This window comes from Myotis myotis, unplaced genomic scaffold, assembly GCF_014108235.1.
Source record: "Myotis myotis isolate mMyoMyo1 unplaced genomic scaffold, mMyoMyo1.p scaffold_m19_p_8, whole genome shotgun sequence".
NCBI classification, from domain to species: domain Eukaryota; kingdom Metazoa; phylum Chordata; class Mammalia; order Chiroptera; family Vespertilionidae; genus Myotis; species Myotis myotis.
In genome coordinates this window covers 36,959,954-36,972,736 of record NW_023416390.1, presented here as the reverse complement: position 1 = coordinate 36,972,736, position 12,783 = coordinate 36,959,954, and the positions used below count along the sequence as shown (strand labels likewise).

Genomic DNA, 12,783 nt, shown 5'->3' with positions numbered 1-12,783 from the left:
AGAGTGTGTGTGTGTGTGTGTGTGTGTGTGTGTTCGCTCTAAACACTGAACAACACTGGACAGGGCTCAAAATTTTTTTTAAATTGTATTGATTTTTAGAGCGAGGAAGGAAGAGAGGGAGAGGGAGAGAGAGAGAGGGATGTGAGAGAGAAACATCCATTGGCTGCCTCCTGCACGAGGGCCAACCAGGGATTGAACCTGAAAGCTGGGTCTGTCCCCTGACGTGGATCGAACCCGCCACCTTTTGGTGTACACGACATTCAACCAAAGGAGTCCACACTCCAGAGCAGAACTAATTCCTTCTTAAATCTCATTTTACTTATTTATAACTGTGGTAAAATACACATAATCCTAAATTTACCCTGTTAATAGTGTTCATTTGTGTTAAGCAACATTCACATGGTTGTGCAGCTGTCACTACTATCCATCCCCATCACTCTTTTAATTTTGCAAAACTGACACTCTGTCCCCATTAAAATACACTAATTCTCCCCCTCTCCCCACCCCTGTTCCCACCGTCCACTCATTTGTCTTGTGAACCTGACTCCTCCAGGAACCTCAGATCCGTGGAGTCACACAGCTGTTGTCCTTCCGTCTGGCTTATTGCACTGTGCTCCCTTTTCAGGCCCAATTCGTCGGTCCTTTCATCATTCCAGGGACACTGGGGCTGTTGCCACCGCAGGGCCCACGGCCTCCACCGTGGGTGGGTGGGTGGGGGCAGGGCTGGGGGGTGGGGGCGCGGTGGGGAGAATGAAGGAAGAGGAGGGGACGAAGAGAAGGAGGAGCGGAGGGCGTACTCTACCCCACCAGCGCCCGGCCTGGCCCCACCTCCAGGACCCGGCCCCGCCTCCAGGACCCGCCCCACCCCTGCCCCGCGGCCTGCCGGGAGACGTAGTCCAGAGCCTCTTAGGCAGCTGGACTCGGAGTCCCAGCGAGCCCCGCGGCGCGCCTGCGGTCCGCAACACCGTCCCGCCCCATGGCCTGCCGGGACTTGTAGTCCAGCTCTGGCGGATGCCCAGGCCCGGAGCGAGCGGCGGGACTCGGTGTCCCAGAGAGCTCCGCGCTGGGCTACAACGCCGAGCTCCGCCCTCGCTGTCGCCGCCGCCGCGGCCGCCGCCGGCCTTTCTTCGGCTGTCGCCGCCAGAGCCGCTGCTTTGCGGGTTGGAGGGCCCGGCGTCCGGGGCGAGCGAAGGCAGCGGGTGGGAGCCTGTGCGGGCACTGCGGAACGGGCCGGGGGAGGCCGGGATGGAGCCCCCCGGAGGTGGGCGCGCTGCCGGGCGAGCCCGCGCCTGGGGCAGTTGGGGAGGGGGCCGAACGGTGCGGGGAGTGGGGCTGGGGAGGAGGGCACCGGGGGCGGGGTCCGGTGCGGGGAAGAGGGCCTGAAGGCAGCGCCGAGCCGGGCCCTGAGGTGGGAAGAGCCTCAGGGATGCCCAGGGTGGGCAGTGCTCCAGCTGCAGTGGGTTTCCCCCCAGAGTCTTTGTCCCCCCCCCCCCCCTCCAGTTTGTTCCCAGATGGTCGGAGGAGGGGGCGGCCGCCCGACCTGGCGGAGCCCGTGTGCGCTGAGAGGGATACTGAGCCGGCCTGCTCTCTCTCCAGTTGACTGAAGCGAGCGAGCTGGGTTCCAGAGCCTCAGGCGGAATCCAGGGCCTCCCGGGGCTGCGGCGGATGGTCTGAGGGCCGCGCAGACATGGCTCACCTCAGGGGATTTGCCAACCAGGTGAGGGTTGGTTTCTGGGTTGTGAGCGCGCGTTCGCTGGGTCCCCTGGGACGAGAGCACTGCCTGCAGAGTCCGAGGTCCCGAAGGGGCACCTTTTGCACCTATAAGTATCTCTCCTACGTCTGGGGTTTCAGGGGAGCCCTCCCCTCCAGGGTGTGTGGGATGACAGGAGGCCTTCAAGGGGAGCCTTGTGATGCGCGTGTGTGGGCAGAGTGGGGCGCAGTCCTCGGGGGCTGCTCGGGCGGGCACAGGGCTGGCTCCGTGTGGCTGGGGCGGCGTTTTGCGAGGCAGAAGCCCCCAGGCCTCTCCCGGGAACCACTGGAGGTCAGTGGCAGGTGTGCAGAGACCTGTCTCAGGAACAGGGCGGGGCAGGGCGGGAACCTGGACCCGCAGGGACAGCGAAGGTCAGAGTCCACGCTGGAGGCTGGGCCTGGGCTGGAGGAGGGGCTCTGGGGGACCCCTCCCTGATGGGCACTGAGAGAGGCTGCGAATGTGACTAAGCAGCTGTCGTGTACCAGTTGGCAGGTAGAGAAAGCAGAGGACCCCTGTGGGCATGGAGGGGAGGTGGGCAGGGCTGGTCTGCAGAACCGTGTTTGCCCAGGCTGGGAGTGCTTACCTGGGCGAGGCCTTCTCTCCGCTGTCTTTCTTTGGTTGATGGCTTCTTGTATTTTGTGGCACCGGCTGCCTTTGAGGGACCCTCTGAAGTGTGCCCTGAGTTTGCCTGGAATGAGGACCCGCTCCTTGTGCCAGGAAGGGGGGTGCGCATGGGACTCGTGGTCTGTACCTCCTCCCTTTTTGTTATTTCAGCGCCTGTGTGATGTGGTGCTGGTTCGAAGTGGAGTGAACCACCTGGTGGCAGGTGTTCCTCCTGACGTGCTGGCTTGGGCTAGTGCAGGCCAACTGCTGCATGTTGGGAGGACCTCTGAGAAGGAGAGTGCTCCTCCAGCTCGCACGTGTGGGGACCAGTGCGAACAGCGTGCAGGAGGAGCAGGAGCTGCCTGTGTCCGTGTGCGGCCAGGAGGAGCAGGAGCCAGGGTTCAGCTCCAGACACAGGCAGGCTCCTTGGAGAAACCTGGAAGGCCACACGCAGTGTTGGGCAGGGTATCTGGGCCCAGCTGTGGTCACAGATGGGAGCCAGGGCTTGCTGACTGAGGCTGACAGGTTTTTCATTCATATCTGACATTGTGTATTTGGTAAATTACATGACTAATGATGGGAGAAACGCCTGCCTCCAGCTTATTTTTAAGAGCTATAGGAATAGCTCCTGTGGGTTCCAGAATGAGAAATTGGAGCTGTGAGCTGCCTCTTACCATGTGCTGATGGTGCTTGGTGCTCGGCCTGGGGTGTCGAGTCAGATCCGGGAGGGAGGGCGGGCGGGTGCAGAGGAGCTGAGGAAGGAAGCCCCCTTTTTCCTTTCAGGGGCAGAGAGACTCAGCCTTTGTCCGTGGTGGTTGTCACTGGACCTGTGGGGAGTTCCCCCACAGCCTGTGCTCCTACCCTGCCATTTCTCTTCACCGAGCTAGTGCCCTCCTGCCTGCAGGGCCTGAGTGGCTGCCGGTGCTCACTGGGGACAGCTTGGCTCCTCTTATTTTGTGGGGTGACACTAATGGCAGGCACACTGCCACATGGTGTGCCCAGATCTGACAGCACCAGGGCTGACTTGGAGAACAAGGGTCTTGACCGCCAGTTGGGTGACCTGAGTGATTGTCCAGACCAGCCGTGGGCAAACTACGGCCCGCGGGCCGGATCCGGCCGTTTGAAATGAATAAAACTAAAAAAAAAAAAAAAAAAAAAAAAAAAGACTGTACCCTTTTATGTAATGATGTTTACTTTGAATTTATATTAGTTCACACAAACACTCCATCCATGCTTTTGTTCCGGCCCTCCGGTCCAGTTTAAGAACCCATTGTGGCCCTCGAGTCAAAAAGTTTGCCCACCCCTGGTCCAGACCATGTACATCACTTAGAAGGGCAGCCTGGGCCTCAGACGGGGGAGCTGCTTGCCTTTCCTTCACCAAGGTTTGGGAATGGTTGTCCCTGTGATTGCTTGTAGGGTCAGTATCATAGTTGGGACTATTCCCGTCACACCCTGTCAGCTCAGTTGACTGACCTGCAGAGGTGGGGATGCAGAGTATGGGAGTTGAGGGTTGGGGGTCCCCCTTCCATATTGAGCTGGAACCCTGGCTTAGGGGTGCTCTGAATTCTGCTTGTGGCTGCCCGGCGTTTCCCTTGGGTGGCTGCGTGGATCAGATTCAGCTCTGGCCAGGTGTGCAGAGCGACACTGTTCTGAGCGGAGGGTGTGTTAGCAGCAGAGGCCTGAGAGTGGTTTGGGGGCAGGGGCTGAGAGCTAGAGGGGCGGTGGTGACGAGGGTGCTGCCAGGCCTCAGTCCCACCTCCTTTGGGTCTTAGGCCACCTTAGAAGGAGAGGACTGTCCTTGCAGTGACAGAGGTCGCAAGGTTAGGGCACCAGCTGGACTGCAATCACTGGACAGCTGGGTGTCTTACAGGGCTGCCCCAACATGAGCTGGGGGCAAGCCTTTGGGGTACCCGTTAAGCACTGTGGGAAGGCACTGTTTGGGTCAGTGGGGGAGGAGCAGGCAGAGAGGGCCCTTTCTGGACTACATTCCACACGTGGCCAAGGCTGAGCAGGGTGCATTGAGGTTCCCCACCCAGGTCATGCTGATTGTCAAGTGGTCAGCAGTGTGGGCAATGCAGTGATGAGAGGCTGTTCTCTCCAGGGGGGTTGGTTCTATCCATGACCCCATCTCCCTTCCTGAAGATGGCTGAGCAGCTGTGATTTGACGCCACACACCTGTTAGAACACGTGAAGCAGGAGAGAAGGGGCTGGGGCAGCCTGGCGTGAGGGACCTGCACTGCCCTCTGCTTTCACTGTCCTGCCCTTGACCTTGACTTTGGGGATTTCTGGCAGCGGTTGGCTGCATGCTTCTGCGGCTGTTTCCTCCACATGCACTGGACTGCCATTTCCCGTGAGGGAGGGAGAAGGGCCTCATTCCTAACCGGCTGAGTCAAGGTGCCAGTGGACACCCATAGGCCTGCTTGAGGCACCTGCCTGTGGCTGCATCCCCTGGCTTTGTCCGGCCTGACTTATTGGGTAGGGTTCTGAATTGAGACCCTGCTCTGGCCCCTGGCCGCTGCAGTGCCTGCTTACCTGTCACCTGCAGCTCTCTTCCGGCTTGCCTGGTACCTGGAATCTTCCAAGGTGTGTTCAGAGGGGTGGGCCTTCGTACGTCCCCTTCCTCCCTCCTGGTGAGGAACCCCAGGAAGGCAGGTAGCTGGTAGCTTCTGATTGACGTGTGGTCTCAGTCTGGGCCAGGACGGAGCTCTGCCTGGGGGTGAGCCCAGGGTGAGCATGGGCCCTGAGGGGAGCACTCCCGCCCTGGGCCGGTGTCAGCACCTAGTGCAGCAGGTGTGGTTTTTGTCACTGCATTGGCCCTGGTGTAGGTGCTTTGGTGGGGTGGGGTGGCCTCTTCAGAGGGAGGTGTGCCCTGGGGCATTTGAGGTCTACGGGACTTGGAAGCCTTTCTGCCTCTGTCCAGACAAGGCTGCTAAAGGACATGTGGGTCCTGGGCACCTGGCTCCCTTGTCACTGGGCCTGCAGGGCCAACCCTGGCTTTCTGAGAACATGGTCTGTGGTGGTGGGTGGAGTGTAACATTCTCTGGAGCCCAGGAAGCCACGTGGGCAGGAGCTGGGGGATGCCCAGGGTGGCCCTGGCCAGCTCTCTGGTGTTGCTGTCCTCCATGCAGCCCCCACACTGAGCCCTCTGAGCCTCTGATGCATTGAGGGTCACAGCCCCTCTGCCAACCCTGTCCTGGGCACCATCTGCACTGGCAGCTCTGTACCTTTCCGGCCTTGTTTGTGTTTAAATCCGAGGGCCATGTGGGGCAGTTTGCTGTGATACTTGAGTGTCCAGGGTCAAGCTCCGTGCTGGTGTGAGGGTGCAGTGTCCTGAGGACTGCGTGGGGGTGGTGAAGGGAAGCCCTTTCTAAGGGGGTGTGGCTGCTAGGTGAGCTCATGCACGCTGGGTGTTTTGTTTAAGAGAATTTTTTTTAGAGTAGTTTTAGGTTTACAGGAAAATGAGTGAGAGGTCTGGTCACTGCCCGGGTGTTAGCATATTATTATTATTTTTTTAAAATATATTTTATTGATTTTTTACAGAGAGGAAGGGAGAGGGATAGAGAGTTAGAAACATAGATGAGAGAGAAACATCGATCAGCTGCCTCCGGCACACCCCTACATGCCCTTGACCGGAATCGAACCTGGGACCCTTTAGTCCACAGGCCAACGCTCTATCCACTGAGCCAAACCGGTCAAGGCAAGCATATTATTAATATCTTGCATTTGTGTGTGAACGTTTGTTAAAACTGATGAGTCAACATGGATACATTATTAACTATGTCCATGGTTTTCATGTGGTATTGTATCCTACAGGATGGTCTCACTGCCTAAAATCCTTATGCTCCCCCTACTTTTAACCCATCACTGTACCTCCCTTGGTCCTCCCCACCGGTGGGGGTGGGCAGCGGGTGTGACCTTTGTGGCCCCTCCACCTGCTCCACACCTCCATCCCTTGGCTGGAGCCAGGCCTCTGTGCTCTCTGAGGATCTCCCTGTGGAGGGTGCATTTTGGTTTCCTGAAACAAAAGGGATGAAAGAGGAAACTCAGAAAGAACCTGGGTGAGCTCCTGTCTGCTGCTGGCACATGGGATCCCCACGGCCTGCAGCTGCCTGCCCTGACGGGGCTGCCCGCCCTGTGTTCCTGCAGCACTCGCGTGTGGACCCCGAGGAGCTCTTTACCAAGCTGGACCGCATTGGCAAGGGCTCCTTTGGGGAGGTGTTCAAGGGCATCGACAACCGCACCAAGGAGGTGGTGGCCATCAAGATCATTGACCTGGAGGAGGCCGAGGACGAGATCGAGGACATCCAGCAGGAGATCACTGTGCTCAGCCAGTGTGACAGCCCCTACATCACCCGATACTTCGGCTCCTACCTGAAGGTGTCTGGGGGTGGGGCCCGTGCTCAGGTGGATGCCCAGGGTTCCCTGGGGCCAGGGCTAAACCCAACAGTCTCTGCACCTGCCCCCATATTGGAACAACAGGGAGGAGAGGCATGGCTTGACAGCGAGCATGGACACAGCTTCACAGTTGAGCAGGCCCCCAAAACAATAGCCCAGAGGGCCAGGCAGGTGTTTGGGAGACTCCTGTCTCATCCTGAGGGGGAGCCCTGGGAGAGGCAGGGCCTGAGTGGAGTCTGCAGAGTCTGAATGGGCTGTATGACTCCCTGGCTGGGGTAGCCCCAGTGGGATGGCATTTCTGAGGTCCTGTAGTAGAGCCCAGTGCCAGCTCGGGGGCCTGGCCAGGGCACACGTGTGGATACATCGAGGTCAAGCGCTAGCTGGGCAGCTGTCTCCCCAGCCAAGTTTTTGATGGCCTGTTGCAGAGTAGACTTGGCTACTTGTCTGAGCACATGTTCCATCTGCAAAGCTGCTGTCATAGGAGTGTGATGGGAGGGGAGCCGGGTGAGGCTGCTGGATCCCTTTCTTGGAGGGTTCCCCACAGGCCGGAGCCCTGCCTGGGAGTGTGTCATGTGGCCTGGGGTGCTCCCTGCCGACTACCACGTACTGACAGGCATTTCTCTGGTCCCAGAGCACAAAGCTGTGGATTATCATGGAGTACCTGGGCGGCGGCTCCGCACTGGACCTGGTGAGGTGTAGGCCGAAACAGTGGGCAGCTTGCTAGGGGCAGGACCAGACCAAAGGTTGCTATGGGGTTGTCCCAGCGGTGTCCCTAGACTCCGTGGGCCTCCTTTCCTGCGCTGTGTTGGTGTATTTTCAGCCAGGAGCCGACTAAGCCCAAATGAAGTGCTATTTTTAGTCCCACTGGTGGGTGCTGAGGGTCCTGAGCATCTTCTGGCCTGGGGAGGGGGCAGGAGGGTTAGTGTCCCCAGTCATACAGGCGTAGAATGTGGCTGGGACCCCATTTTCATCTGTTACCTTTACAGTGAAGGTGAAGGTATTGTATGTTCTCTAAAAACAGCCTCTTGACCCACACCTGAAACTTCATTTTATTTCCAAAGTAGTTAATGGAGTAGGGAGCCCCACTATGCACAGGGTCACCCTCCCCTGGTGGCGAGGAGGTTGAGCTGGAGCCTTGGTGACAGTCTGGGGTGGTGTGGAAGGAAGGGCAGATTGGCCTTGGTGGAGGGAGTCTGAGGCCCTGCTGTCCGGTCTGTGCACAGTTGAAACCGGGCCCCCTGGAGGAGACCTACATCGCCACGATCCTGCGGGAGATTCTGAAGGGCCTGGACTACCTGCACTCGGAGCGCAAGATCCACAGAGACATCAAAGGTCCCTCAGGGCATGGCTCCTGCCTGGGCCCCTGAGCTCCGTGACCCTAGAAAGACCAGGGCATGAGGTGGCAGGCTGATATGGGCATGTGGATGGTGGTGCCAGGCATCTGGGATGCGGGGACCCTTGTAACCTAGTGTTCACTGGATCCTGAGCATAGCCATCAGCTCAGTTGCCAGAAAACACAGCCAGTAACTGGTAGAACTTTCTTAGCACCATATTTCTGTATGGCAAAAACACCTACTGTGCGTCTAGTGTGAGAAGGGACCCTATTTAAGTCAGAGGTGTACATTCTTTATGTAAGGTGTGGGCTGGCCCTGCTGAGTGTCCCTAGGAGGGATGTGGCTGAGAGGCTGACTGGAGACTCTGGTGGAGTGAGGGAATCTGCATGTTGGGTGGTGGAGTGAGGGGAAAGCCCTGCCTTCTGGGCGGTTTGGGAGAAAAAGGCAATTGCTGTGTTTTTTGGGATCTGTCATAAAAGGCAAACTATGGCAGGGTCCTGGAGCTTGGGCTGGGGGGCTGCACACGGTGGGCCCCTAGCTTGCTGGCACTGCCCTATGGCCTTGGGTCTGAGGGTGGACAGATCTGTTCCCATCTCTAGCCTGCTGGATGGAGGAGAGACAAGATGAGGTCTCAGGGACAGCTCTGCTGGTGTCCCCAGGAGACCAGGTGGCTGCCAGCAGGCGCGTCTTTTGCAACTGCACATAGGGTGGCACATAGGCGCATCTTTGCAGTGGCTCAAAGGGTGACGCCCTGCTGTCCTGTGTTGGGCAGCTGCCAATGTGCTGCTCTCAGAGCAAGGTGACGTGAAGCTGGCAGACTTCGGGGTGGCGGGGCAGCTCACGGACACGCAGATCAAGAGGAACACATTTGTGGGCACCCCCTTCTGGATGGCACCCGAAGTCATCAAGCAGTCAGCCTATGACTTCAAGGTGGGCACGGCAGGCATGAGGGTGGCTGCAGCAGGGTTCAGGGTGCCCCTAGTGGCAACTGTCCTGTGTGGCTCTGTCCAGGCCGACATTTGGTCGCTGGGGATCACAGCCATCGAGCTGGCCAAGGGTGAGCCTCCGAACTCTGACCTCCACCCCATGCGCGTCCTGTTCCTGATCCCCAAGAACAGCCCGCCCACGCTGGAGGGCCACCACAGCAAGCCTTTCAAGGAGTTTGTGGAGGCCTGCCTTAACAAGGACCCCCGCTTCGTAAGCTTCAGGCCCCTGGCCACATGGGGTGGGCTAGGACAGCTCCAGCCCTCTGGGAAGGTCTGGTGGGAATGGGAGGTGACAGGGCCCTAGGCCCTGCCTAGTTCAGGGTCTGGGGAAGCTCTTGGAGGGTTTTGGCCCGGGCAGATAGTGGAGCCCAGCCCCAGCTTCCTGGTTGCCTCCCTCGGAACCCCTCACGGGTCCTGTCAGAGAGCTTGATGGCCAGGCCCGTTCCCAGCCTGGCTGCCTGGAGTCCAAGCTCCAGGAGTTTGCAGGATGAGCCCAGCCAGCCCTCACCCGGTGACGCCTGCCCATTGCCCGCAGCGGCCCACCGCCAAGGAGCTCCTGAAGCACAAGTTCATCACACGATACACCAGGAAGACCTCCTTCCTGACCGAGCTCATCGACCGCTACAAGCGCTGGAAGTCTGAGGGGCACGGCGAGGAGTCGAGCTCCGAGGACTCGGACATGTAGGCCTGCTTGTCACGCAGGGTGTCTGCCCTGGGCTGTGACATGCAAGGGGTCCCTGCTCCAGGGCGGGAACTTGGGTGCTGGTTTCTGAGGACCTTTGTGGTCACCTGGCTCCTGCAGTCTGAGCAAGGCCCTACCCAGCATTTAGGGCCGTAAGGATGCCTCAGAAAGTGGTGGGGTGGGGGTGCTGAGAGGCGTGTGCTTGGGATCCCCCTGAATCCTGGCCCTCAGGGCCCTCTTGACTTCACTCTCCTCTGCAGTGATGGAGATGCTGAGGACGGAGAACAGGGCCCCATCTGGACGTTTCCCCCAACCATCCGGCCGAGCCCACACAGCAAGCTGCACAAGGGGACAGCCCTGCATGGCCCCCAGAAGGTGCAGTCCCCCAGGCCCTGGCCCTGCATGTGCTGGGAGGGTGCCTTGTGCTTCTCACATTCTGCATCTCTCAAGGAGGCTAGAAACGGGGCCAGGGTGGAGCACACCTGCCCCGGGAATCCACTTGCCTCTCTGCCCTGTTCACCTCGCTGTGGCCTTGCTTTTACAGGCTGTGGAGTCCGTCAAGAGGCAGCCGCGGTCCCAGTGCCTGTCCACGCTGGTCCGGCCTGTCTTCGGAGAGGTGAGGGCTAGGCTGGGGGTTCTGTGGGGCATGGGGCTGCAGTGCCCAGTACACAGGGTTCCAGGTCCCTTGGAGTTCACAGTTTAATTCTTGGCCAGGCTTTGTAGCAGAAGGACTAGGAACAGCTGAGACTGGTTGCCCTAACATGGCTCTCTCAAGTTCCCTGGCCTGCTCTTGTCCTGCCTGGGGTCCCAGGATGGCTTTGAACTGCAAACATATGGGATGACCAGAAGCATCTTGAGGCCTAGTTCTTGCTTCATGGTGATTGATCCTGTATCTGTGTCACCTGCTGATGGGAGTACGATGCAGCTGAGAGCCCCCAGAGTGGCCAGTTTCTACCCCAGAGTGAAGGCAGCACTGGGAATCCAGGGAGGGGGACAGGATGCAGCAGAGTCTTCCCGAGGAAGGTGGGGGCGTCTGGGCAGGGCAGCGCGCTTCTAGCCCCCGAAGCCTGGAATTCGAGGGCAGGAGGTCGGATGGAGCTGGTTGTCATGGACCCTGTGGGAAATTATGAGCTCAGCTTGAATACTTGGATTAGAGGCTGGGCTCCACGTGGGGTAGGAACTGGGGAGTTGACAGGTGTTGGAGAGAAGGGCGGGACTACCATATCCCAAACTGCTTGGAGCACGTGTGTGTGTGTGTGTGTGTGTGTGTGTGTGTGTGTGTTTATGGGGGGGGATCTGTAGGCTGTTGCAGCCTCCACAGTGAGCCCAGTGGGGAGGCAGAGCCCCACCCAGGCTCACAGGGGCATCCCTTAGGGGTCCTGATCCTGTAAGCTGGGCCTGAGATCTGGGCTGCCCGGTGGGGTGAACTGGGAGACATGTAGGCTCTTCCTCATTTGTGTCAGGTGTCAGGGTGTGGCAGGGCGGGCCATGCTGACCTGTCCCTAACTGCTCCTGCCAGGTCAGTGGTCCCCACAGCTTGGGGCAGCGTGGAGGCTGAGGGGTGGCTACTAGTGTCCTCTCACCCTGAGGGTCAGAGCAGGCGGTCTGGCTGTGCAGTGCACTCTGGGAGTTATCGTTTCTGGGCTGTTTTCTCAAGTCCGTTGGTCCTGAGCCCTGAGTGTCATTTACAATGGGAGGAAGTCCTGTGGTTAGCTGGGTCTACCACAGCATGGGAGGCTGGCAGAGACACCCCTGTTGAGAACCAAGACCTGAGACTCTGAGGGGGGCAACCCCTGGTTGGACCCAGCCATCCTGGCTTTATGGTGGAAGGACCATGAGTGGGGCCCCCAAATGCAAGTCATAGGAGAGAGCCTGAGAAGCCTTCAGCGTGAGCCTCTGACCAGGCGCACGGTGGTCTGTCCACAGCTCAAAGAGAAGCACAGGCAGAGTGGCGGGGGTGTGGGGGCTCTGGAGGAGCTGGAGAACGCCTTCAGCCTGGCCGAGGAGTCCTGCCCCGGCATCTCTGACAAGCTGATGGCTCACCTGGTGGAGCGGGTGCAGAGGTGAGGGGGAGCTGGGGTGGGACCCCAGGACGGGCTATAGGGGTCACTCTGGAAGAGGCTCTCTGCCTCTCTTCCTTTCTGTTTTGTAGCTTCAGGGCTGGAGAGAGGAGGGTGGCGTTTCCTGCCAATAGTGGGCTACAATGGGAGGTGCCCCCATCCCCTCCCAGGCTGCTCTGTGTTGCTGACTCAGCCCACGCCACCTGGTGGCTTCCTGTGGGCCTGCACTGGAGCCAGGGGTAGTGACAGGGTCTCTCTCCTCTAGGTTTTCACACAACAGAAACCACCTGCCGTCTGCCCGCTAAAGCTGCTGTTTGTGCAGAGGGGAGAGAAGGGTCTTGTTTTGAGCTCTGTACGGACTGTGCTGACTTGGAACCCCTTGTGGGACAGGGCCCCCCACCCTGTGCTGAGGGCTGTCTGCTTCCATTTCCTCCTGGCCTGGCTGAGGTTACCCGGCAGCAAAGACTCATGGAGAACTGTGCAGCCCTGGAGGCGGCAGGTGCAGCCTCCTCAACTCCCCTTGGCAGAGCCGTCCCTCCTTGGACTCACGGGATGGTAGCCACTGGAACTGAAGGTGGGGGAGCTGTTGGGCAAGTCAGCCTTCTCCCCCGCTCCCCCAGGCGCCCCGCCCCCACCCAGGGCCCACGTTGGCCCACAGTGGTTGTAGATTTGCCTTGTGGTGTTGGATCGGGTACTGTGTCTTCTCATAAGTACGAGTGTCAGCCAGAATGTTTTTTGTTTAAGAAAACCGAACTTCCTTGTTTCCCCTTATACTCTGAGGTTAAGGTGTTAGTTTTCATAGGACATTGAGAGACTTCTGCCACTTTCAATAAAGACCTGAAATGAAGACGTACTGGTGGTGGGTGGGGATCCAGGCCAGGGTCTCTACAGCCCTGTCTCCCCCTTGGAGTGACCCGAGACTGAGCAGGCAGGTGCAGAAAGATGCCCTTTATTTTCAGCCACACACACATAA

The 12,783-nt window shown here is 59.0% G+C and overlaps 1 protein-coding gene across 7 annotated transcripts; it reads left to right on the top strand.

Moving 5' to 3' along the window:
* Positions 1 to 1,055: 1,055 nt before the first annotated feature.
* On the top strand, positions 1,056 to 12,657 carry STK25 (serine/threonine kinase 25). Of its 7 annotated transcripts, none has more exons than XM_036320487.1 (12): positions 1,056 to 1,199; positions 1,597 to 1,717; positions 6,500 to 6,730; positions 7,380 to 7,436; positions 7,972 to 8,080; positions 8,855 to 9,012; positions 9,094 to 9,279; positions 9,604 to 9,749; positions 10,011 to 10,125; positions 10,295 to 10,366; positions 11,677 to 11,813; positions 12,076 to 12,657. In XM_036320487.1, the coding sequence occupies exons 2-12, from the start codon at positions 1,688 to 1,690 to the stop codon at positions 12,113 to 12,115; spliced, it is 1,281 nt and encodes a 426-aa protein (XP_036176380.1). In that variant the 5' UTR covers positions 1,056 to 1,199; positions 1,597 to 1,687; the 3' UTR covers positions 12,116 to 12,657. The 7 variants fall into 7 exon arrangements, with proteins under 7 accessions (XP_036176380.1, XP_036176384.1, XP_036176378.1 ...); XM_036320485.1 differs by having other exon boundaries at positions 1,088 to 1,261; XM_036320486.1 differs by having other exon boundaries at positions 1,088 to 1,261; positions 1,501 to 1,717.
* The last annotated feature ends 126 nt before the right edge of the window (positions 12,658 to 12,783 follow it).